This window comes from Hypanus sabinus, chromosome 10, assembly GCF_030144855.1.
Source record: "Hypanus sabinus isolate sHypSab1 chromosome 10, sHypSab1.hap1, whole genome shotgun sequence".
Taxonomy (NCBI): Eukaryota; Metazoa; Chordata; class Chondrichthyes; order Myliobatiformes; family Dasyatidae; genus Hypanus; species Hypanus sabinus.
The window spans coordinates 18067051-18095018 of record NC_082715.1 but is presented as its reverse complement, the minus strand read 5'-3'; the positions used below and the strand labels follow the sequence as shown (position 1 = coordinate 18095018).

At 42.2% G+C, this 27968-nt stretch overlaps 1 protein-coding gene across 1 annotated transcript in view; it reads right to left on the bottom strand.

Moving 5' to 3' along the window:
- The window catches only part of slc35f1 (solute carrier family 35 member F1), a 356182-nt gene extending 329605 nt beyond the window's left edge, over nucleotides 1-26577 (bottom strand). Inside the window, exon 1 of the mRNA XM_059981464.1 lies at nucleotides 26078-26577. Within this exon, the coding sequence (XP_059837447.1) occupies nucleotides 26078-26436 (359 nt within the window). The 5' untranslated portion in view covers nucleotides 26437-26577. The remainder of the gene's footprint in view (nucleotides 1-26077) is intronic.
- Nucleotides 26578-27968: the final 1391 nt, after the last annotated feature.

The window sequence follows — 27968 nt, the reverse complement described above, 5'->3', positions numbered from 1 at the left end:
GTACTTTGACAGGAAACCACCAGGACGTTAGTAGGCCTCACCTATGTTTGAGAGGGAAAGCAGATTCATCATTGTGACTGAGCTGACTATGTTACAGACTGTGGCACAGGTCAAGGACTCAAGTACCTTCATCATCCAACGTGGCAACAGCTGCATGGAGAATGTGTCCCACACCAAGCAGTCCTCAGCTTTGCCTAGAGCACATGCAGCACGCATAGCTATACAGCCTAATAATTCAAAGCTACACAATTCAGGACACATGATCTCAATTACATTTAGCAATTGATTTTCACCATAATTAAATCACACAAGTGTATAAATACATGTGTTGTCTGGTTCAATTTCTAGGCCCTGACCTCCCAGAGGAACTGGTAATTGGTGATTGTATTTTAATGCTTTTACTATGATTCAATCTTGTGGACATCTTCAGCCATTTAAAGCAATAACTAGCCTCAGCATGTCTATTGTCCTCAATATACAGCAAAGATGGTCAAACGCACTGACAACTTAGCAATAACTGTGCCTCCTTGATTTAAGCAGACCTTCCACATCTTTTCCAAAAAATCTGACAAAAGCAGGCAAACGAACCTTCATTGGATTCTTAGTCAAAATCAAAGCATGGAGTTAGGTATCTGCGCATGGTGTGAATACTGCACCTCTCTAAGCACCACAAGACAACAATCCTTCTTACTTCTGTAAATATTGCATTCGATGACCACTGTCCCCTCTAACCCTGCGTGGGTGCACGGTCACACTTTAACAGAAATGCTCGCGCACACATTGCCGTTGTTGCCGCTCGGTTGGGATTCAGCACAGCTAGAAAAAGTAACATATTTTCTTTGTTATTCTGTATTTCATTATACCCTTCAATTGATAAATACAATCAAAATTATGTGTTACTTCAACTTTCATTTTGAATATTCATAGAAAGCACATTACTAAAAATACAATTAACGGTCTGCACAGTTTTCAGGTCATGTAAAAATTTTGTGCTGAGCAATGGTTGGTCTACGCAGCTGTATAAAAATTACTTTGTTTTCCTCTGATATCCTACATGTCTGGCAAATAGAAGAACTTATACTCAGCAGCCATGTTCTTAGGTACCTCCTGTACCCAATAAAGTGGCCAATCAATGTATGCTCGTGATATTCTGCTGCTGTAGCCCATTCACTTCAAGGTTCAAGGAGTTACGCGTTCAGAGAAACTCTTCTGCACACCACTGTTGTAATGCGTGGTTATTTGAGCTGTTGTTGCCTTCCTACTAGTCGAGCCATTCTCCTCTGATTAACAAGGCATTTCTGACCACAGAACATCTGCTCACCAGATGTTTTACTCTGTAAACTCTAGCGACTGCCGTGCAAGAGAATCCCAGGAGATCAGCAATTTCTGAAATACTCAAACCACCCCATCTGGCACAATCAATCATTCTACAGTCAAAATCACTTAGAACACATTTCTTTCCCATTCTGATATTTGGTCTGAACAACAAATGAACCTTGTGACCATGTCTGCATACTTTTATGCATTAGGTTGATGGCACATGATTGGCTGATAAGATATTTGCATTAACAAGCATTATTAGATGTACCTAATAAAGTGACCACTGAGTGTATCTGCCTCATAAAACAAAAACTTCAGCATGTTTTATTAACAGCTGACTTTAGCCCCGGTTAACTCCCCCCAGAGCCACTCCTTCTTCCCTTTCTCTTATGGTCCACTCTCCTCTCCTATCAGATTCCTTCTTCTCCAGCCTTTACCTTTGCCGCCCACTCAGCACTTTGTGTATGCTGCTCTGGATTTCAGCAACTGCAGAATCACTTGTGTTTCTGGTCAACTATATAGCTAGTTCCTTTGGGAAATGGCTTCAAACTATCTTGAACAAATTTCATTCAACACTATTAAATCCAAGAGAAAACCTTCCCAACCCTTAATCAGATTACATTCAAATCCAGATCACAAAGAAGAAAGAAAAACAAAGCAATACTCTCCGTAGCACGAGTCTTACCCTATATAACCGCATAATTATAATGTTTCCTCAACTTTAGTCTCACCCCGTATACTAGTCAGCTATAATGTTTGCAGAGCACATTCTAAATTTACATGCCTATATGTTGGCATTGATAAACCAATCTCCAACCAACTTTCCCTGCTTCAACTTGCTTTCAGACTGGTTCAGTGCAGAAGTATTTTTCTAAGGTGTTATTTTGGCATCTGCACATTCAGCTTCTGGCTAAGCAATAACTCTGCAAGGTGTGTGCTTCTTTACGATGAAGAATAAGAATAGTTCAGAAAAACTAATATTGTTAAATTATTGGCAACTTTGTCCATTCATTATGGGCTGCGTAGGTGAAAATGATTGCTCTTGGCAAATTTTTCTACAGAAGTAGTTTGCCATTGCCTTCTTCTGGGCAGTGTCTTTACAAGACGGGTGACCCCAGCCATTATCAATACCCTTCAGAGACTGTCTGCCTGGCATCAGTCGTCACGTAACCAGGACTTGTGATGTGCTCCAACTGCTTATTATACCATCCACCACCTGTTCCCATGGCTTCACATGACCGTGTCTTGGGGGCTAAGCAGGTGCTACACCTTGCCCAAGGGTGACCTGCTGGCTAGCAGAGGGAAGGAGCATCTTACACCTCCTTCAATGGAGACGCAGCTCATTGGTAATTTACTGTTTGGAGTTAGGGAAGGAGATTCAACTTCACATTTGACTCACATATCAGAGTCAATTGACAGAACTCAGTCCCAGGCCCTTCAGTTCATAATATTGTGCTGACCTTTTAACTTCCTCTAAAATCAATCCAACCCATTCGTCCTACAAAGCCCACCCATTTTTCTGCCATGTAACAAATAATCTGCTAGCTTCTGTGATATCTTATGAATCTGGAAAACATATTAATTAGAATGACCCATGAAAGAAATACCACAGGTACTTCATTAAACCTCCAAGAGGACCACAACCCTTGTCGTAGGGTTTGGAAGCTTGCATACCTTAATGACACAGAGGTATGTTGGCTGGAGCCAGGACCTGTGCTTTGGGTCTTGATAGGGTCACCCATGCCAAACAGATCAAAAGGTAGAGGTCAGACCAAGCATGGTCCACTGGTCCTCCAGGTTCAAGGGTTCATCTCAGGGCTAACAACTCTGACAGGTAAAAGAAAATTGCTACGGAAACAGCAATAAGAATTCTTTTCCAAGATGTCGGCGCGATGCAGCTTGCAGTGGTCACTCCAGAGCTGATTATCTGTTATTTGTGAAGCGAGGTGCCGTGAGTAATCATAATCAGATGAAAAACGGACGTGGGAGCATGGAGGAACATCTGAAAACTCCAAGAAGACCTTCTTCATTGCTGCTGCTGCTGTGAGGTCCAGGTCTCTGCTGAGAAGAACAGGCCCCCAGTCCTCAGGGTCGCGTTGCTGATGGCCGTTGGTGGGGCCATCTTAATACGCTCGGCAGAGGATGGTGCTCGGAGAAACTGTGCCGGAGGGGATGGTCAGAGGTTCGATGGACTCGGAATCCGCTGCAGTCAGGTCGCTTTCACTGTGTGCTACGTCTGCGAGGCTGGGTTCGATGGAGCTTTCATTGTGTGCTGTGTCTGCGAGGCTGGGTTCGATGGAGCTTTCATTGTGTGCTGTGTCTGCGAGGCTGGGTTCGATGGAGCTTTCATTGTGTGCTGTGTCTGGGAGGCTGAGTCAGGCAGCGCCCTGGAAGTCCATAGCGGGGGTATTCCCTTCTGCCACCGGCGTGGGATGACGAGTCTATTGAGGACCCTGAGGACTTGTGGAAACTGTGTGGTGGTTTCTTTCGAACTTATAGTCTTTTAACATCTCTGGACTATTATTACTGTGCCCACGGTCTGTTTTTTTTTATCAATTATGCTATTGTTTGCACTGTTGTAACTATATGTTGTAAATATGTGGTTTTGTGCAGGACTTGCAGCTTCAGTTTTTGGTCTTGTTTTGTCTGGTGGGATTAGAGCTCCTTTCCGGGCAACGCGCTAAGATGGTAGCGCGATATTAATACGCAGCAGCCTCTCCGGACTCTGTATTGGGGATTGCCAAACGTTATGTGGATTTTCTGGTGTAGAATGTTTTGTCGTGTGTTTTTGTGATATCATTCTGGAGGAACGTTGTCTCATTTTTTAACTTCATTGCATTTGTGGTTTCTAAATGACAAATAAACTGAATCTGAATCTTTTACAGCTAAGTGAGACAGCATTTCCTGAGTCTCCACTAGGGACTACATGCAGTAGTGAAAACTGAGAGGAAGCTACTGATATGATAGAAGTCCGATACTGAAAAAACTGACAGTAGTGAAGACCGAGAGGAATCTACTGATATGATGAAGGAAGCAAGAGGATCGCAACCTTGCTGTAGGGTTTGGAGGCTTGTGTGCCTTAATAACTTGGAAAGCTCTGTTGGCTGAGTCAGGGCCTTGTGACTTGGCTCTTGCTCGGGTCACCCATGCCAAATAGATCAAAGAGTAAAGGCCAGAATAAGAGTGGTAAATCAGTCTTCCAGGTTCAGGGCTTCAGCTCAAGGCTTTAGACCCTGACTGGTCTAAAAAAATTGTTGCCAGAAACAGCAACGAAGAATTCTTCTACACCTGTGTGCAACTGAGGACCTTGAACCACACCTGGGGCACAATGGAGAAGATGGCCAAGGTCAGACAGAGATAGAAGACTTTCACTGCTGCCCTATACACCAGTGGCATACAGGCAGGTGTCCGTGTTCAGACGATCAGTGACATGCATGTTCATATAACCTACAATCTTCACTGCATTACATTGCCTGGCAGTTTGATCAGGTTTGGAGATGTATTCATGTAGATTACTTTAAACGTCATTTACCTGCAAAAGTTTTCCAGAGTGGAAAAGGATATATTGCAGCTGTCAATATAAAATGAATGAATGTAAAACATGTAGAAAACACTGAGTCATCTTAAAAAACAAAAATATTAAAACTGATTTTCTGCAAGTCTTCAAATTTTGCATTAATCATCATTAATGTTGAAACATGGACAATGGGCATGGATTAAATACGAGTTAAACCTATTTCATACATTTCCATTAAGATCCTCTGTAAAAGAGATTACAATTCAGTGTCTCACCAAATTGGGTAGGGAAAAATATCAACTGGGTTCCTTTCAGAACACCCAGGCATAAGAACAAAAGAATCTGCTGCTTGTAGACTTAAGGCAGCAATCATAGTTAACAAAAGAGCAAGGTTGACAAAAAACATTTTACTCCAAAAAATTATCTGCAAAGAGAGAAAATATTATTTTTATTATTTAAACATATTTAAAAGATGAGGAACCTTGAAGTGTACCAGTTAATTCCTGAATGTAAATTTCCTTCTAAGTCAAAGACAAAAACAAAATCATTATTTACTCCCTTGCAATCTGCCCTCACCACGTGCAGCCCCAACCCAACCTCAGACTCCCCATCACAACACTCAAGAGATTTGACTGAACAAGCCAAGACCAATAGATTCAAAAACAGTTACTTTCCACAAGCAGCAAGGCTGACCAACACTAACCCATCCTACCAGTACTACTTTATCAATACCTGCCTGTCACCTTATGTTCAGACACTCCTGTACCTATCATTACTTCATGTGCGTGCAATCAACGTACAGTCCATGAGCCATCTTATGTTTTTATATTTATTGTGTTTTTATCTTAATCTTATAGTGTTTTTCATGCTGCATTGGATCCAGATTAATAATTACTTTGTTCTCCTTCACACTTATGTACGGGAAATGACATTAAACAATCTTGAATCTTGTATTCTACATTTCATGGAGATCTTGAGCACTGCACAGAAAATACCGGAGGAAATTAACAAGCCAGGCAGTAACTATGGAGTTCACACAAAATGCCTTTCAGGGCTCCATCACCATTCAAGGCCTAGCAATCATTCCAGGTGAAGCATCACTTCATCTGAGAGTCTGCCAGGGTCATTTATTGAATACAATGAGGCCTCCTTGACATCAATTAAGGCGTGATGTATATTGGAGGACTGCTTCATCAAGCACCTTTGCTCCGTCTGTTGCCAACAAGTGAGATTTCCCAGAGGCCACCATTTCAATTCAACTCCCCACTCCCTTCTGACATGTAGGTCCATGGCTTCCTCCACTGCCACAATAAGTCCAGACTCAGGGTCTGTCTCAATAGCCTCCAACCAGATGTCATGAAAATTGTTTTCTCTAATTTCCAGTAATTTCTCCCCCATCTCTCTTTCCATTCCTCATTCTGCTTTCCTTCTCTTCTCACTGCACATCACTTCCCTTTCTTCCATGGCCCAATGTCCTGTCTTCAACTTCTTCCACTCTTTACCTCATCCATCCATCACCTTCCAGGTTCTTACTTCACCCCTCCCCTACACACCCACTTTTTCCTCTCACCTGGTCTCACTTATCACCTGCCAGCTTGTACTCCATCTCCCCTCCACTTCTCAATCTGGCTTCCTTCCCCTTCCTTTGCAGTCCTGATGAAAGATCTCAGCCTAAAATGTCAGCTGTTCATTCCACTCCATAGATGCCATTTGACTTATTGAGTTCATCCAGCATTTTGTGTGTTGCCAGTTAATTGAATTACTTCTTCCAATGTCTACCAGGTGATTCTAAATATTATGCTTCTTTTAAGGTTGAAGCCATTTTTGTAAATATATCTACAAATCTGTATAAAATCAATTCAAATTAGATGGATTCATCTTTTATTCCCCCAAATGTTAGCCAAGAATTTATTACAAACTCACAGACCATTGTTCTTTTCAAATGTTGCATTCACTAACCTAAATTTTATTTGGTCATAATTTCTTATTTCACTTTTCATCACGGACAAAGCCCTCCCCACCACTGAGCACATCTACATGAAACACTGTCACAGGAAAGCAGCATCCATCATCAGGGACCCCCACCACCCAGAACATGCTCTCTTCTCGCTGCTGACATCAGGAAGGTGGTATCAGGTGGACTGATACCACCAGGTTCAGGAACAGCTACTACTCCTCAACCTTCAGGTTCTTGAACCAAAGGGGAGAACTTCACTCGGCACATCACTAAACTGTTCCCACAACCTAGGGACTTACTTTCAGTGACTCTTCATCTCATGTTCTTGATATTTATTTATAATTATTATTTCTCTCTTTTTGTACTTGCACAGTTTAGTGTCTTTTGCACACTGGTTAAAGGCCCAAGTCGGTGCGGTCTTACATAGAGTCTGGGTCTGTATGTGATGACATATGTGATTTGATAAGACATTTACTTTGAACTTTTAAGTACTTTGGACTGAATCAATTCACGATTTTCTAGACCACGGAGTTCACTAGTGTTAAGTTGGTAGCTAATCCTCCATAGCACGATTGTCATAAGATGGTCTGATGTGTACTGTGCAAAGCATTAAGAGGACTTCTGTACAACTTACTTCCATTATCCAGTGTTTCATTGGTTTCAATTTATTAGTTTTGCCAAATTCTCTGCATTTTACTCCCACTACTACATCTGCTCATCCTGTGCTTATTTCACTTCATCATACTGAAGTCAGGTTTGATGTTCTCCAAAGGGGTTGTCTATTGCTGGGTCCATAGGTGGCTGTAGAGACCAAGCTATATAAGAGCACAAGACATAGCAGCAGAATACAGCCATCTGGCCCATCAAGTCTACTCTTCCATTCAATCATGGCTTATTTATTATCCTTCTCAACTCCATTTTCCTACCCTCTCTCTTTAACCTTTGTTACGCTGACTAATCAAGAACTTATTAACCTCCACTTTAAATATACCCAATAGCTTGGCCTCCACAGCCATCTGTGACAATGAATTCCAGAATTTCACCATCCTCTAGCTAAAGAGGAGGTTCACCAGGTTGATTCCAGAGATGAAGGGGTTAACCTATGAGGAGGGATTGAGTCGCCTGGGACTATACTCTCTGGAATTCAGAAGAATGAAAGGGAATCTTATAGAAACATACAAAATTTTGAAAGGGGTAGATAAGATAGTAGGAAAGTTGTTTCCATTGGTAGGTGAGACTAGAACTAGTGGAAATTGTCTCAAGATTCAGGGAAGATGATTTAGGATGGAGATGAGGCGAAACTGTTTCTCCCAGAGAGTGGAATTTCCTGCCCAGGGAAGCAGTTGAGGCTTCTTCACTAAATATATTTAGGATACAGTTAGATTTTGTTTTACATAGTAGGGGAATTAAGGGTTATGGAGAAAAGGCAGGCAGATGAAGCTGCGTTTACGGACAGATCAGCCATGATCTTATTGAATTGCGGGGCAGGCTCGCTGGATCGAATGGCCTACTCCTGCTCCTATTTCTTATGTTTTTATCATTCTTCTAAACACCAATGAGTAAAGGCCCAGAGCCGAGATGGTAATGTGGATTCACGTCATGGAGAATGCCTGTCTGAGACTAGTTTAACATGGGGAAACTGGTGCACAGGCAGCCACCACACAGTCCTTGCAAATACAAATCAGGGTTGAGTGTAGTACGACTGAAGAACCTTCGCTACTGCAGTCTTCCTCCGGCTTCACAACTGTTGTGATGCATCATCACCTTCCATCAGCTCCACCACTCAGATGTTGGCTGGATGGCACTTTGTCCGGAACCTCCTCCTTGACTTTACTGCCATGGCTGACCCTAGCAAGAGCTGAGTGTCAGATTGCTAAACTCCAAATATTGCTCTCGGGATCTCAGAAACCCACCACAACGAAGTGACAATTCACGTACAGTTACGAGAAATTGTAATGTTGCATGTAATCTTTCTCACTTTTCTTATGAAGTATTGCGTATACAGGTGCCCCCTGCTTTACGCCACTTCGCTTTTACAAAAGACCTACATCAGTACCTGTTTTCGCTAACTGAAAGAAATCCAAAGAGGCTTTTTGCTTTTATAAGAAAAGGCGCCCGCTTCAAACGTGTGTTTACCCCGAGAAAGACTACCATGAACGTGAAGCCTTGCGTGGGCAGGTGTGTGCGCATACGTGTACGTGCAGATTTTTTTCTACAAATTTCATTTTGGTTAAATCTTCCCGATTCTGTAAGTGAAACTACACTGTACATACATTTCTACGGTATACAAGCTGAATCTACTTCATTCCTGCTTTTACTATATGTTCATGGTATTTTAGGTTTTAAGTGTAATTTGCTTTGATTTGGTAGGTTATTTTTTGGGTCTGGGAACGCTCAAAAATTTTTCCCATATAAATTAATGGTAATTGCTTCTTCACTTTACGACATTTCTGCTTACAAAAGGCTTCATAGGAACGCTCTACTTTTGGATAGTGGGGGAAACCTGTACAGATGAGATACAACTGTGGTCCTCACTCAGTCTTGTACCCAGTCTGTATCTTATAATTTAACAAGTTTCTTTGCCAGTGCTCATCCTCAACTGTTGTGAATTCAACTTGATTTTCTCCATTGTAATGCATTAACAGCGTCAGTTCTCGTTAAAAATCTTATCAAAACCCAGTGTGGTCACATGTATGTTTTGTCATCTTCCCCCTTCACGAACCCAATGGATCCAAGCTCAATTGACCCAGCTGAGAGCAAGAAATTACTCCAGCTAAAGTGTGGATTTGACACTGTTTGGATCTGAAGGTTATAGTTTTGACCCCCCTCATAAAATGAGGAATTGTTAATTATACTGACTGTCCAGTGCAAAAGAGTTCATTCTTCAAATAAGTCAATAAATCTGTTTGTCTCTTAGTTTGGTTCAGCTGGAATTTAAATTTCTATTACGTCATTCAGCTGGGAAGCTTCCCCAATGTCCAGCCAAGATTTAACTCTTTAAATAAATCAAAAGACAAGTTGACTGGTTGTTTGCCCATCTGTTTGTGGAACATAGCTGGTACAAAATGCAGTTTGCATTTCTCTAAATAGCAACTGTCAGACTTTAAAAAGATACACACAGTGGCCACTCTCTTAGCTACCTCCAGTACCTAATGAAGTGGTCACTGTGTGTATATTCATGGTCTTCTGCTGTAGTCAAATCTACTTCAAGGTTCAGCATGCTGTGCATTCAGACACCATGGTCATTTGAAGTACTGCCACCTTCCCATCAGATTGAACCAGTCTGGCCATTCTCCTCTGACCTCTCTCATTAACAAGGTATTTCTGCCCACAGAAATACCACTCACTCGATTTTTTTTTCTTTTTTTCATTTTTCACACCATTCTCTGCAAACTTTAGACTATTGTCCATGAAAATCTCAGGAATTTCTGCAATTCTCAAATCGCCCCATCTGGCACCAACAAATATTCCATGATCAAAGTTATTTAGATCACATTTCTTCCCCATTCTGAACAACAACTGAATTACTTAACCATGTTTGCATGATTTTATGTATTGAGTTGCTGCCATATGATTGGCTGACTAGATACTGAAGGATTCAAAGTACATTTATTATCAAAGAATATATGCAGTATGCAACCCTAAGATTTGTTTTCCCACAGACAGCCACGAAACAAAGAAACACCATGGAACCTGCTCAAAGAAAAACATCAACCCCCTCCCCCCATGCAAAAAGAAATACCAATTGTGCAAATGGCAAAAAAATAGCAAAAAAAAAACACAAAATATAAAAAAAGCAAGAGATACTTTAATTAATGTGCAGGTGCATCTAATAATATGATGACCAGAAGTAATTTATTATTTTAAATCGTATCAGAGAAAATATTTTGAAGTGTTATTTTATCATTAAAATCCTGGACAAATTCAAATTGTTGCTGCCATTATTTCATTGTAGTAATATATAATACAAATGCAACAATTATCATCTTTCTTCGATTTCAAATTATTGGTCTCCATAGCTCAATTGATAAACCAAGTGACAATGTCCAAATCTAGCATAATACAAGACAGAAAAATCCATGCTATATTTTCTCAATGACACTAACTTCTTTTCACCTTTATACAATGTTAACTCATTTCAAGTGTCACAGAGACCTTTACCTAGGTTATTCCCACATGTAAACCACTTCATTCCATTGTGCTCCTATCAAACTCTCCTCTCTTATGGTTAGATTACAGTTCATCCAAAGCTCCATTTCACAAGTCTTTAGACACACACACAGACACAATGCTGTTGGTTCTTAGCAAGTTGGGTAGCATCTATGGAGTGGAATGAATAATCAATATTTTGGCTGAGGCCCTTCGTCAGCTGTTTATTCCCATCCATAGACTTGCTGAGTTCCTCTTGCATTTTGTTTATACTCCTCTAGACTTCAGCATTTATTTGTTGACCAACCAAAACTGGAGCACCCAGAGGAAACCCGCACAGTTTGAGAGAAAACTCCTTATAGAGAGAGCCCAGGTTGTCTACATTGTAAGATGTTGTGCTAACTGCTATACTGCTGTGCCATCCCTGTAGAATTTCCTAAATCTTTTCCCACAATGAATGCTCCCTTATCTCCCAATACATCAAGCTCTCTAAAATTCACACCTTGTTTTTAAACCCTTTCTAGATCTGCCCTTCCCAATCTCTGGAAACTCATCCTGGCCTAGAACACCACACTAGAACTGAAAGTGCAAAATCAAACAGATGTAGGAAATCTTAAACAAAAACTGAATAGGTTGGAAATATTCAAAATATACCAGGACTGATGAAGGGTCTTGGCCTGAAACATCAACTGTTTATTCCTTTCCATATGTGCTGCCCGACCTGCTGAGTTCCTGCAGCATTTTGTGTGTTCTGTTAGGTTGGGCATGAGGCTAGCAACCCCTTCCTGTAAAAACCCAGAGCTACAGAAACATCACAGAAGCTCCAAAGACTTCATCACTGAGAGAGAAAGGATCTTCGAAAAGTGGCCTACATCTGGGGTGGCCTTGAAAGAGTGGCCCTGGAAGAAGACTCTGGGGAGCTGCTGTCTACAGCATGTGCCCCAATAGGGATGATGGGCTTCAGCTTTGAAACCCCTCCCTCTTTGGCCAAGCTCTGGAACACTTCTCTTGGTATTTGCTTTCCTCTGACTATCTCATTCCAATTACAGGCACTGCACAAAAGTCATGGTTTCTGTGGGGATATCCAATGCCAATTTCAAAGTTCAACTTTGAACTTTGAAATTGGTGTTAAGTAAAATAACAAAAATGGGAAGTTTTCTTACAAGTTTCTTCACCCTTTTCATCCCCAACCCAGTAAGAGAATCTTATTCTAAAAACTGAAATAAATTTGCTTCTACCACATCTGTTCCCAGGTTGAGCTGTGTCTTTCCAAGACATCAAAGATATCTTTCTTCTTCACAGGACAGGGTTTCTCTTCCTCCACCAATGATACTGCCCCTCTCGAGTCTCCTGTTTTCCTGGACATCCACGCTTACCCCATCTTCCCGCCACCTTATCTGGGATAGAGTTACTCATTCTCACCTACCACACCACGTGCCTCTAAATCATTCTCCACAATTTCTGCCATCCTGAACGGAATCCTAGCACCAAACACAACTTTACCTTCACCCAACTCTTTGCTATCCGCAGAGATCGCTCCCTCCACTATTCCCTTGTCCATTCGTCCCTTCCCAAGAACATCCCTCCTGGTATATGTCTGTGCAAACCACAGAAGTACTACACCTGCCCAATCATCTCTTCCCTCACTCCATTCAGGGCCCCAAAGAGTCCTTCAAGGTGAGGAAACACTTCATCTGCAAATCTGAATCGATGTAAATTGGGGGACCACTTTGTTGAGAGCCATTACTCCATCAGCAGAATTTCCCAATAGCAAGCCATTTTAATTCCTATTCCCATTTCAACATGTCAGTCCATGAACTCCTCTTGTGCCACGATGAGGCCACTCCCTGGGTGGAGGAACAATATCTCATATTCCATCCATCCTGATGGCATGGACATTGATTTCTCCTTCTGGTAATTTTTATTACTATCTTCCCCCCTCTTATTTTCCATACTGTGGCCTCTTGCTTCTCCTCATCTGCCTATCACCTCCCTCTGGAATCCCCCCTTCTTCCTTTTCTCCCATGGTTCACTCTCCACTCCTATCAGATTCCTTCTTCTCCAGCCCTTTACCTTTCCCACCCACCTAGGTTGCCCTATCACCTTCTAGCTCAGGGATTCTCAACCTTTTTTATGCCATGGACCAATACCATTAAGTAAGGGGTCCATGGACCTCAGGTTGGGAACCCCTGTTCTAGTAAGTCCTCCTCACCCTTCCATCCCACCCCTCCCCGTCTTTTCATTCTGACATCTTCCCCCTTCCTTTCCAGTCCTGAAGAAGGATCTCAGCCAGAAGCATTGACTATTTATTTCCATAGACGCTGCCTGACCTGCTGAGTTCTTCCAGCATTGTGTTGCTCTGGATTTCCAGCATCTGCAGAATCTCTTGCATAATACAAAACAGGTCTGTGGGTTTTTTAAAAACCTAGTACAACATAATCCAGAATATCTTTTATATGCTACCATGCAAAATTGATAATTATGTGAAATAGAACATCTATCATCACAATTTTGACTATAATTAATTATTATATATAGTGGAATTCCAGAAGCTATGACAGTAACTAAATTAATGGAGAAGATAGCATCCCTATAGTAGCAGAAAAAAAACGGAAATTCATAATACCCTGACACTGTCTTATAACACTTATTAAATTACCTCAAGCTTAACACAATATTTAATGATCACCCATCATAGCGTGACATCTCTTGGTATTTATTTCAGGATACCATCAGATTTGAACGAATCATTCATTTTTCGCCGTGGGAAACACAATAGATGGGAGTGTTTTCTGATGGGGAAAGTGATCAAAGTGACTATTTCACGAACTGCGTGCATTCCTGCGATACCGCAGGAAGCAAATTAAAATTTTGTGGAAGTATCTGCTGAAAATTGCATGGCACCATTCAAGACAGCCTTTCGGCGTGAAAAGGGGTCGTGCCACTCCAGGTCTAGTTTTTTTTTAAATGGATGGGAACATCCCGAGCATTGTTTCGCCGTTGCTTGGCAAAGCTGCTCTTCAGAATTGAATTAATTTTCTCAACAAAATAAAAGGACAGAACACGAGGCTCACGTGAACTGTATATCGGAGCAGTCTTTGACCAGAGGGCACAGCCTCAAAACACAAGGACGACCCTTCAGAATAGAGAAGAGGAGGCATTTATTTCGCAAGTGGTGACTAATCTGTGGAATTCATTGCCACAGACGGCTGTGGAGGCCGAGTAGTTCGGTATACTTAAAGCAGAGGTTGATAGGTCCTTGATTAGTCGGGGTCAAAGGTTACGGGCAGAAGGAGAATGAACCAGCCACGATGGAAAGGCAGCGCAGACTCGATGGGCCGAATGACCTAATCTGCTCCTATGTCTTTTGGCCCTAAGTGAAAGACCGATTGAATTGCAATTTACATTCATCTGTTCGCCCTCTTTAAATTGTTGAGTGGTACAGCGTTTTAAACGGGAGGTTGTCTCGGTGAAAGAGATCACGCCAATCGAGAGAAAGGAGGAAGACCAACCCCCGTGACTTCCTCCCGAAGAGACTCCTCTCCCTCCCCTTCCAACTTCCACAACAAAAGGCAGAACGGCTTGTCCCCACTGAGCGGGCAGGGGTTGCGTTAGGATGCGGGTCACATCTCCCGAGCCATTGTTCGGGGCGGAAAAAAAGGTCCATTCATTAAAACTGCAGCAGATGGCTCTGCAACGGGCAGAAAGCAGCATGAAACGGGGCCGCCAGCTGGCAGTCGCTGCTTACACCCACCCGCATTCCACGCCGTTACGGAGCAGGGATCCCCGAACAAATTCAAATAGGAACGGGGAGGGGGGGAGGGAGGTGACACTCGCTCTTCATCGTATGCTTTACTAAGAACTGACTCACTCCCCACCATCGTCCCATGCTAAAACAAAGCAAACTGAACGGTTCCTCCCTCAATTCAAAGCACCGAAGTTAAAAATTAATTTCACTGCAATAAATTTGACACTTTTTTTTCCCGTTACCGACTAACGAACTGTATTTATCCGGATCATTAAAACGTTCTGTTATACAAGAAAATCGGAAGATCGACCGATAACCCCAGTCCAGAAGACCATGAGGCACAAGAACAGAATCAGTGCCGTTCGGCCCATCGAGACTGCTCCACTATTCCATCATCACTATTCCTCTTAACCCAATTCTCCGGCCTTCTCCCCGATAATCTTTCACAATCTGACTAATCGAGAATCTATCGACCTCTGCTGCAAAAAAAAACCAAATGACTTGGCCTCCACAGCCGCCTGGTGGCACAGATTCTCCACTCTCTGGCTAAAGAAATTCCTCAACTCCTTCTATTCTGAGGCTGTCCCCTCTGGTCTCAGACTCCCCTGCTATAGGAAACATCCCCTCTACGTCCACACTGTTTGACAGTCAAGGCCTTTCAATATTCGATAGGTTTCGGTGAAATTGCCCCCCCCCCCCATCCTAACCACCACTTCTCTAAACTCCAGCGAGCGCAGGCTGTCAAATAACGATACAGATAATCCCTTAAGAGTTCATAAAAGCAACGGAACACTCCCAGCAAAGCTGCTACGATGTGAAAAATCCTGTCTGGTTTTAAGCGCTTATAAACAGCCAACAGCATAATGAGAGTTTTAACATGGAAGGTACAATAGTTTATAAACAGAATTTAGGACAAAAATTTTTCCCCACATATTTAGTAGGAACTCGACAACCTTTCCTGACATAGTGATCTCTGATTCTGTCCGTGTTGATGTTACACTGTCAGGAGACTGGCTATGGGTAACCCTATACTTTTACTTCGAACTAGCCTCCGCCCTTTACCTCCTAGTTCCCGCCTGCCACAAAGCGAGCGAGAATAAAGAACAGTGGACGCAGACAAGCCACTCGTACCGATACCACTGATACCGATTCCCAGTGCGAGCAATTATACTTCATAAAAATGAGCTGATGGAAGCTGGGGCCAAGCAAGCAAGATTTTTCACAGATGCCGTTCCTCGTCTTTACCTGCGCGCAGACAACAAGGGTTCAATACATTTCAATTCCTTCAACGGATGGCAAATGTTTGCCAGACAACTCTTCAAAACTGTTTAATATCATTTCCTGTACACACGCGTGAAGGAAAACGAAATAATTGTTGCTCCAGATCGGTTGCAGCTCAAAAAAAAATATACAATAGATTAAAAAACACAATAAATACGATAACAAATATTGATTTTATGTATATAAAGTAACATTAGGTTCCGGAATGTCTGAACATAAGGCGACTGACAGGAAACATTAAAGTAGTGGTGGTGGGTTAGTGACTGGATGTGTTGATCAGCCTTAATGCTTGGGAAAAGTAACTGTTTGAGAGTCTGGTGGTCCCAGTATGATTTTAACTAGCCTCCTCCTCTTGCAACATAGAGGGAACTTGCATCATTCTACCACTTATTTCATGCTCTGTCAAGTTCACTTCACATAATTAACAATTTTAATTCAGTGTATTATCATTCAGTAATTCCTTTATTCCTTGGAACACAAGATTTGGAGGAGATTTAATAGAAGTATACAAAATTATGAGGGGGATAAATAGGGTAAATGCAAGCAGGCTTTTCCCACTGAGGTTGGGTGGGTCATGGGTGAAGGGTGAAAGGTGAAAGGTAAAGGGGAGCTTGAGGGGAATTTCTTCACTCAGAGGGTCGTGAAAGTGTGGAATGAGCTGCCAGCACAAGAGAAGTTTAACTAGGTACATGGACAGTCCGGGTGCAGAGGGTTAGAATCCTGGTGCAGGTCAATGGGAATAGGCAGTTTAAATGACTTAGCACAGACTAGATGGGCCAAGGGGCCTGTTTCTCTGCTTTAATTCTCTATATCTCTAATTTACTCCGATTGGTGATCTCCTCATGCTATTCCTTAAGGAGCGAAGTGTTATATCACTTTATAAATTAAACAGAGTTCTCAATGAGAATGGGCAGTTTCAATGGTTTGGCATGCACTAGATGGGCCAAAGGGCCTGTTTCTGTACTGTACTTTTCTATGACTATGAGTCTATAATGCACCTTAACCAATAGCAATGAGGATAACATCAAAAGAACCTGATTCCACCAAAAACAGCACTTATACAATCTCTGAAGTTTTATAGCTTATGGTAGGGGAACAAAGCAAGGTCATTAGGGAATAGACACAGTGTAATGAAATATTGAGGAAAACTACAGAGAAACCTTTATGAAATGTTAATGACAGAGTACATTTGCAGTAAATGGAACCTTCCACAGATAGCTTCAGGCACACACATATGCACTTTGCTTAACAGAAATTGGTCACCTTACAGTCTCATCAACCACTACCACATACATTAAAAGTTTTGATCATCCAAAATGTACATCATTTAAATTTGACAATAATAAATGAAATGTCACAAACAAATTGGATTTTAAAAATCATACTAAAAGTTGTGGTGAAACCTTAATGTTACAGGAATCTCCACACACTGCAAACCCCAATGTGCACATTATCCAATACTCTGTACTCTCCGATCTTGGCAATTTACTTACAAACATTTTGTCACCGTATGAGGACAAATCATCAGTATGCCTCAGATGGTTGATGGCTGGGTTGAGCTGTTCTCTGATTTTGACAATTTACTTACAAAATAGTCATTACCATACAAGGAGACATCTTTAATATGCAACAACTCAACCGCACCATCAACCACCCAAGCTAACATGCTTCCTGAATTATTTCCAACTCTGTACTCTATTCTTCTCCAAGAGGACCACAACCTTGTCATTGTGTTTGGAGGCTTGCATGCCTCAAAGACCAGGAAAGCCATGGTGGTTGGAGTCAGGGCTTTACGGTTTGGTTCTTGGTAGAGTCACAGGCCAAAGGGTAGAGGCCAGACTAAAAGTGGTCCACCAGTCCTCCAGGTTTGGGGGTTCAGCTCAGGGCTAACAAACCTGACTGGTAAAACAAAATTGTTACAGAAACAGCAATGAAGAATCCTCCTACATCTGAGTGCAAAGGCATTCCTGAGTCTCCACCTGGGAATTGTATGACTACTTACAGTAGTGAAAACTGAGAGGAAGCTACTGGTATGATGAAGAAAGGCTGAACACCACCAGAGATGGAAGACCTTCATTGCTGCCCAAAATGCCAAGAGTGTTGCAAGCAGTAAGTATTCTATTCTAACCAGAAGAAGAAATAAATGACTTGACATTTTTAATGCCTAAACCTGCAACTTCAAAACTTTTCTAATGGATCTAAAATTTTGAATGACAGCTAAAGCATACCAACTTACACTGACAAGATAGCCAGGCAATAACTAGCATAGAGAAGGCAATTAAATTCTGTAATTAGTGTTGAGTAAGCTAGGGATCCTTCAGTGACTTTAAAAGTGGCCAGTAGTAGCACTTTCGTCAGCTGCACAGTGTTCCAATAGAAAGTGCTTCCATCACAAAAATATTAAGAATTTATGTTGGGAGGAACTAATTCATCTAAAGAGACACAAAGCAGATAAACTTCCTAATGGGAGTCCCAATTCTCTATAGTGTGCTTCTTTACCAAAGGCATTGTATTCACACTGAAAATGTTTGCAGTCATCGACCAGTGCTACTCTCAGAAAAAAATTAATAAAATTTAGAATATACAACAGTACAGCACAGGACCAGGCCCTTTGAGCCATCAATGTTGTGCCAAACCAATTAAATTAGTAGTCAAATGGCCAATTAAATTAATCTCTTCTGCTTACATAATGTCCATATTTCTCACTTTTGTATGCCCATCTAAACTTCTATTTCAAGTCCCTAATGTTTCTGCCCCCACCTCCACTCCAGGCAGCACATTACAGACACCTACCACTCCCTGTTAAAAATTTTGCACCTCACATCTCCTTTGAAATTACTCCCTTTAGCCTTAAATGCATGCCCTTTGGTCTTAGACATTTCAACCCTTGGAAAAAGATATTGTCTGTCCACCACTTACACCTCTCACAATAAATAGAATTTTAGGATAAACTGCACAAGAACCCTAAACTGGTAACAGGTGTCAATGTTGACATATTGTACATCTTTCTAATCAAGAGTTGAAATTGCGTCAGTAAATACCAAAAAACTACTTTTCTACGAAACAACTAAGGCATAGAAGGCTGTCAACTAACTAACAGCTAATGGGATTAATACAGATAGGTACTCAGTTGTCACCTAAAGGACCTAAATATCTGTACTCTATATAACATGGTGGGTGACAGGGTGGAAATACATCTCTACCAAAGAAGATGTAAGGTGCTCCTTCCCTCCACTAGCCTGTAAGTCACCCTTGGACCTAGTTAGGCCCCCAACCCCCAAATCAGGATCATGTAAAGCCACTGGAGTAGATTGTATGTATGAGCAGCTGGTGCATATCGCAAGTCCCGGTGATGCAACCACTGCCACTAGACAAACAATCTCTGAAGATCATTGATAATAGCTGGGGTTACCCGTCTTGTAAAATCACTGCCCAGAAGGCAGCAATGGAAAACCACTTCTGTAGAAATATTTGCCAGCAACAATTGCAGTTATGGAAAGACCATGAAAGACATAGCTCATAATGATGATGATGATAATGATAATATAAGCATGCTTTTAATGTTTCTTAGGATGAACAATCTGTTGCCATATACACATAATTTTGCAGATGCTGGAAATCCAGAGCATCACACACACAAAGCTGAAGGAACTCAGCAGGTCAGTCAGCAATAATGAGTGAGATCCTTCTTCAAGATCAGAAAGGAAGGAGGAAATATGCCAGAAATAAAAAGGTAGGGGAGGATGAGGAGGATAGCCAGAACATGACAGGTGAGGCCAGGCAAGTGGGAAAGGGAGAGGGGTGGAGATAAATGAATCTGATGGGAGAGGAGAGTGAACCATGGGAGGAAGGGAAGGAGGAGGGGCACCAGGGGAAGGTGATTGGCAGGTGAGGAGAGGAAAGAGACCAGAGTGGGGAACAGAAGAAGAGGAGAGGGGGTGGGAATGTTTTAAACTCGAAAGAGAAATCAATATTCATGCCATCAGGTTGGAGGCTACCCAGACAGAATACAAAGTGTTGCTCCTCCACTGTGACGGTGGCCTCCTCATAGCACAACATGTCAGAACGGGAATGGGAATTAAAATATTTGGCCACCTCTAAGTTACTCTTTTGGCAGATGGAGCGGAGGTACTCAGTGAAGCAGCCCCCCAAGTTATGATGGGTCTTCCCGTTGTAGAGCAGGCCACATTGTGAGCATTGGACACAAAAGATGACCCCTAGCAGATTCAAAGGTGAAGAACTGCCTCGCTTGAAAGGACTGTTTGGAGTCCTAAACTTGGGAGATGGAGGAGTGAATGGGCAGGTGTACATTTCGGCCTCTTGCAGGATTAAGTCCCTAGAGGGAGATTAGTGGGGAGGGTCAAATGGACAAAGGAATTGTGTTGTGGGAAGCAGAGAGTAGGGGGATGGGGGGGGGTTAGAGGTAAGGATGTGTCTGGTGGTAGGGTCCCTCTGGAGATGGCAGAAGCTACAGGGAGTGATGTGTTGGATGTAGAGGCTCAGCAGGTGGTAGGAAAGGAGAAGAGCAACTCCATCACATTTAAGGCAGCAGGAAGGTGGGTGAGCGCAGAGATCCAGCAAATGGAGGAGATGCTGGTGAGGGTATCTGTTCCATTATTCGTAACAAACCTGAACTTACAAAAATCTAATCATGTTTCCAAATGTACTCATTATTTAGTCACTACCAGAAAGCCTGTCAATCATAATATGAAAATTTCATTTAAATTCCCATTATTACATCTGGGATCGTATGAAAAAAAAACAATACTGACTTCAAAAATATTTTCCTCACTATTAAAGAACTACCCACTTCAATGTGAATCCATGTTCATGCAGTTTACTTCTACACTGCCAAATTACCTCAGTTTTCTCACACATTGCCTCAATGACCTAATGCTAATAAACTCTACTTGATTTAGTAACTTAATAAACACATTTCTGCTGTTGCCCTTTTCACATACGTCAGCGATTCCACAAATATGACTTCTCAGCTTTTTGAAGAATTGTATACTATTTGTCTGTTCAGACTTGGATTTTTCCTAGCCATAAAAAGATGAAAGGCCATAAGATACAGGAGCAGATTTAGCCATTTGGCCCATTGAGTCTACTCTGCCATTTCATGACGGCTGATCCATTTTCCTCTCAGCCACAATCTCCTGCCTTCTCCCTTTATCCCTTCATGCCCTAACTGATCAAGAATCTATCAACCTTTGCCTTAAATATCCATGAGATTTGGCCTCCACAGTTGCCTGTGGCAACAAAGTACCACAGATTCACCAGTCTCTGGCTAAAGAAATTATTCCTCATCTCCATTCTAAAAGGACACACCTCTATTCTCAGACTGTGTCTTAGACTCTCCCACCTTAGGAAACATCATCTCCACATCCACTCTATAAAGGTCTTTCATCATTCGATAGGATTCAATGAGGTCACCCTCATCTTCTGAATTCTAATGAATATAGACCCAGAGCCTTCAAACACTCTTCATATGACAAGCCATTCATTCCTGAGATCATTTTCATGAACCTTCTTTGAACACACTCCAGTTTCAGCACATCCTTTCTAAGACAAGGGGCCCAAAACTGCTCATAATACTCCAAATAAGCCCACACCAGAGTTTTATAAAGTCTCAATATTACATCTTTTTTTAATTATTCTAGTCCTCTTGAACTGAAAACTAACATTGTATTTGCCTTCCTCACCACAGACATAGAAAGCAAATTTTCTTTTTTGGACAGAAATACACAGTCAACATTATCGGTCAAGATCCCAAAGTTCTTAGCCAGAAGCACTGACAGTTTACTTATTTTCATAGATGCTGTCTGATTTGCTGAAGTTTCTCCAGCATTTTGTGCATGTTGCTCCAGCATCTGCAGAATTGCTTGTGTCTGTGGAATTTCCTAATTTACATAAGAAATAAAAATGCATAAATATGTTCACTTCCTAAAGCAAAAATCTAATTATGTGTCATCACCTTCACTGAGGAATACAAATTGTTCCAGAGAAGCTGTGAGCCTGGGTATTTACATGCTACAAAACAATATTCCAAGAAACCAAAAAATCTATTGTTCCATACTTCCTTCGAAGTATTAACAACTGTCTATGGAAATTTCATTCAATTAAGAACAATTCTTGACTAAGAAGTTTGGTTACACCTACTGCTCCCCTTTTAGTCTGATAAACCGAGGTCCTGACATAACTAATTTCAACAATCCAATGGTGGTTTAGTGGCACAGCACCGGACTTCAAGACGAATGGTCCTGGGTTCAAATCCAGCCAGCATGCTTTCTATCTGTGCTGACTTGAGAATTGAGTTAGCAATTCGGCCTTGGAAAAATGCTAAGGAATCAGCAAAAATGTCGCCCAATGCACCACAAAGCACAATAAAGAACAATAAGAATAATACTGTCATGTTTAATTGGTATTGGTTTATTATTGTAACATGTACCAAGACATAGTGAAAGCTTGTCTTGCACACTGTACAAATGATTGCATGGCGCATTGAGCTAGAATAAGGTAACACCATAGGAATGCAGAATAGAGTACAAAAGCTACTGAAAAAACAGTGCCAGTAAACAATGAAGAGCAAGGTTGCAATGAGGTTGATTGTGAGGCCAAGGGTCCATCTTATCATACAAGAAGTCATTTCAAGAGTCTGATAACAGTAGGATAGAAGCTGTCTTCGATCCTGGTGGTACACTCTTTCAGGCTTTTGTTTCTTCTGTCTGATGGGAGAGGGGAGAAGAGAGAAAGTTTGGGAGGGGTCTTTGATCATGCTGGCTGCTTTACTGAGGCAGTGAGAAGTGCAGGCACAGTCCATAGAGGTGAGGCTGCTTCTTGTGATCTGTTCATTCATGATAGCCTTTTACACCTAATGCTCTTCTACAGAAGACTGTAACATGGTTGTGTGAAGATGACAGTTGAAATGATCACCTCTTGCTAGTCACATCTGCCTCACAGTGACTAGATAAATCTGCAATGAAATACACGCAAGCCTACGTGTTTGATGGCAAAAGTAATTTTTCCAACCATAATATATGGAGAACTTTCTAAAATACAAGGGGAAATAGCACAGAAATAAATTGCAATTATATTTTTAATGAGAAGTTCCAAACACTGGCAAATATCATGTATTCCCATGCAACGGCACACAAAGCCATTCCTGATCACAAAACCACGTCATCCACAACAGATCTACCCAAATACTGTGCATGGTTTACAATTTTTTTTCTCTATACTCCAACAATTAAACTTAATTTCTTCAAGCTCCATTTGAACCTCAGTTTATCAACCATGATGCACTGACATTCAGAAATCTTGAACAGGACCCATGCAAGCTCGATTTCAATGTTTAGGAGAAGTTTGGATAGGTACATGGATGGATGGCAGGTATATGTTGGGCTATGGTCCCTATGCTGGTCAATGGGAGTAGGCATTTCAAATTGTTTGGCCCAGGCTAGATGGGCCAAAGGGCATGCTTCTGTGCTCTACTTTTCTAAGAGTCTATGACTGTTGACAACAGCTCTTTGCAAGGGCAACGTTGCTGATGTCAAAATTCTAGAATGATCCAGACTCCTGAAGTAGCCATTGCTTCCGTTTTGAATGGGCTGAAGGCTACGTTTGTCAAGCCAGAAGAAAACTTTATTCCTAATGAATGAAAACTCTCACTGCCCATTGATTGAATAAGTTTACCATTTTTTTTTAACTGCCTGTAATGCTACTGGCATCTAGGGCAGTAACAAAGGTCCTCCATCTCTGGCAGTGTTCAGAGCTTCCTTCCTTGTGTCAGCAGCTTCCTCTTGGTTTTCACGACTGTCAGTCATGCAAATCCCGAGTGGAAACTCAGGAATACCAGAGGTACAAGGATACTTCATTGTTGTTTTCATTACAATTTTCTTTAACCATTCAGGGTTGTTAGCCCTGAGTGAACCACCCAACCTGGAGGACAAGTTTACAGTTACTGTACTCTTTACCTGTGCTGCACACCTCACACGCATGTTGCATTATATTTTATTTACTCATTTGTGGTAATATTTTGTTTAATGTACCTTGTGTGATATATATGAGGGGTGATTGATAAGTTTGTGGCCTAAGGTAGAAGGAGTCCATTTTAGAAAACCTAGCACATTTATTTTTCAACATAATCCCCTCCTACATTTACACACTTAGTCCTGCGGCCGTGGAGCATACAGATCTTGGACCTCCAGAAAATGTCCACAACGGGGGTGATTCATGGCCTAAGGTAGAAGGAGATGAGTTATACATCTCTCATTACATGCACATGCAGTTCAACTCTGAGTGATTATGCAGAAAGTTTGAAGTTAATAACTCATCTCCTTCTACCTTAGGCCACGAACTTATCAATCACCCCTGCTGTGGACACTTTCTGGAGGTCCAAGATCCGTATGCTTCACAACCGCTGGACCAAGTGTGTAAAGGAGGAGGGGACTGTGTTGAAAAATAAATGTGCTAGGTTTTCAAAATTGACTCCTTCTACCTTGGGCCACGATCTTATCAATCACCCCGGTAATATTGTGGGTGCACCATGGTCCAGAGAAATGTTTCATTTGGTTGTATAAAACATACAGTCAGTTGGCAATGAACTCAAACTTCAACGTCAGGTTTTTGCTAGACTCTCGAGTTTTTGGAAACTTATTTGATGTTAAGCTTTAGCTCACAGCAGTCCATATCCAGTTATGCAAATCAGTGTTTATTTGAAACAGAGACGTTAACATTTCATGTTGTTTTAGGAAGGAGCATGGAAATTGATCAAAATCGGTAAATTCTTTACTGTTCCTGCAGGACAGAATTGGATTATTCTCATTTCTTCCCCAGCCCTTTTCTTTATTGTCAAATGTGAAATTCTCCATAAAAATAATAGACTAGTTGTAGGAGAGTTTTACTGGGGGAAATAGACGCGTAGATAAACTCTGGGGAAATAACCTATTGACAGTATAAGGCTTTTCGAATGATGTTTTAATTATCAATTATTCGTGAGTTATAACTGTACCCTTCAAGGCAATTCCAATACATCAATAACTACACCCGAACAATGGAGTCTATCATACACGGCACGTTCCCCACATAGCCCATTGGCATGGCCAAAATGGATACTTTTTTAAAAAAAAAATCTGATTTAGACAAATGCCTTGAAAACATATGACACAAATACGCATGCAAAAGAAAATTTAGATTGGGCAGTGTCCACATCATTGCTCACGCAAAGAAATACTATCACAGTGTGAAGAAATGGCTGAGAATATCCCCATCGTGTGTCCGTGCCCGTGCTCCGCTTGTTCTTAAGTAATTTGTCTTTTTTTTTGTTTTAAGAGCTTCGAACTTACAGGAATAGTGCAAAATATACTGGCGGATGTTTAGTGGAGTTCGACCAGGGTTTTGTTTTCCCCAGACGGGGAGAACCTCCACCACCTCTCTCGCCTGTCTGACGGGTGCACCCTTCCACAGCCAGCGATGAAAGGGAAACAGACAGCTCACAAAGAGCATTAGTGATCATCGCCGGCTTTCGGCTTCCTACCCACAGTCTTGAAAGGGGCACTTGAACAAAAAAAAATACACTGACGATTCTAACCTCAGATAATCTCGCTGTAGTAAAGTCCAAGGTAAATGCACCTCAATTAAACAATTTTTTTTTAAAAAGAGCGTATCTTTCCATCAACCGGAGATCAATAGAAACACCGCTCAGTATCCACCAACAATCACTAATCACTGGCATGATAATGAAGTGGGTTGAAGGTATCGAAAGGATGCTGAAGCACAACTCGTCTGTTGAATTTCAACTGAATTCGATGCAACAGGATATTCGAGGAATATAACTAGTGTGAGCGCCGCGATGACTCTAAATGTGACACGAACTGAGGGCGAGGTAGATGAAGAACGGCTATGTTCATAATTTAAAGGAGGCGACAACTTTTTCCCCCCCGGTTGGTGACGGAGGGAGCCCGGTACAGCAGCAGTTGAGCGCGAGTGTGGCCAGTTACCTGATTCATTGCGGTCTCTTCGAGAGAGACTTGGGGGGAGTGGGAGGTCTTCCGAGGCTGGACGGGACTCTCCCTGAGAGGGGCGGGGGTTGGGGTGGCTTTCTTACCTAGTGAATACTTTTCTTATCCTCTGCAGCAGGGTGGGCGACGCGTTGATGGCCTCGGCTGGGATGTTCTCGATGGTGGCAACATGATTGCGCTGCTCGGGGATCATTGCTGGATTAAAACGCAGGGAACATCCTGCAGCGCGGGGACCGATGGTGGGGAGCCGGTTGCACTGGACGCGCCCTCGCCCTCTTCCCCGCCGAGCCGCTGGCGCTGGCGCTGGGACCCGAGCACCGGACTGAAGCGGAGACCAGGGGCTGAGAGGCTGTTGGCAGCGAACGTGCGGCGGATGAGCCAACACCTGCTCTGGATGAGCTGAGTTTCTCGTTCCCTCCGGCAGGGGGGGAATTCTTCCCTCCATCCGCCTGGTCCACGGACACCTGGGACTTGTAGTCGGAGTCAGCTCGGTTATCTCATTCTGTAAACCACGCCCCGGCCGAGGGCGCAAACCGCCTCCCTATCCTCTTCCCATTCCCAGCCCTAATCTTCCTGGCTATTGTTCAAAATAAGAGCGACCGGCTTTACCGTGCTTTTTTACCCCCTGACTTATAAACTGTTATGCAGGACACAATTACCTAAGTTGTGTGTGTGTGCTCTGCAAAGCAGTTCATGAGTTTATGCCGCCGTCTGGAGTCTCTCAATTAAAACTAGTTGTGTTGAAAGGCCATTGACCTGAAGTCTTAATTTGATTTATCGTGCCATCGATGCTGCCTAAACTGCTGAATACTTCCAGGATTTACAATATATGTCAATGATTTGGATTACGGTATTAATGGATCTGTGGCTAAATTTGGCGATAATACAAAGATAGGGGGAGGAGCTATTATTTAGATAATTATTCAGACTATTATTTAGATGAGGAGAGAATTCAAAATGCAGAGATGTAAGTGGACTTGGGAGTCCTTGTGCAGGATACCCTAAGGTTAACCTATAGGTTGAGGTGGTTCTGAAGAAGAGGAATGCAATGTTGGCATTCATTTCTAGAGGTATAGAATATAAGAGCAGGGATGTGATGTTGAGGCTCTATAAGGCACTCGTGAGACCACCCTTGGAGTATTGTGTGCAGTTTTGGGGTCCTTATTTTAGAAAGAATATACTGACATTGGAGAGGGTTCAGAGAAGATTCACAAGAATGATTCCGGGAATGAAAGGGTTACTGTATGAGGAATGTCTGGCAGCTCTCGGGCTGTATTCCCTGGAGTTCAGGAAAATGATGGGGCATCTCATAGAAATACTTCGAATGTTAAAAGGCCCGAATAAATTAGATATGGCAAAGTTATTTCCCACAGTAGGAGATTCTAGGACAAGAGGGGACAACTTCAGGATTGAAGGACTTCCTTTTAGAACTGAGATGTGAAGAAATTATTTTAGTCATAGGGTGGTAAATCTGTGGAATTTGTTGCCACGAGTGGCTGTGGCGGCCAAGTCACTGGGTGGATTTAAGGCAGAGATAGATAGGTTCTTGATTAGCCAGGGTGAAAGCTGGGGAGTGGGGATGACTGGAAAATTTGGATCAGCCCATAATTTAATGGCGGAGCAGACTCAATGGGCCAAATGGCCTACTTCTGCTCCGCTATCCTATGGTCTTATAAGATTTTTTAGTCTTTTTCCCCTTTTCTATATTCTAGGTTGCTGCTTCTATGTGTATCTTTAACAGGGGAACACACTAAAGAAAAAAAATGTCAGACAAATCTTTGGGAACACAAACTGTGGAGACACAACAGACTGCAGATGCTGGAATCTGAGGCAATAGACGACGCTGGAGGACCTCAGCAGGCCGAGCAGCATCTCTGCTGGGCTGTCATCCAGGAGAAGGGACTCAATCTGAAATGTGGACAGTCCACTCCCTCCACGTGTATCAAGTTATGGGGTAAATGCAAACACGCTTTTTTC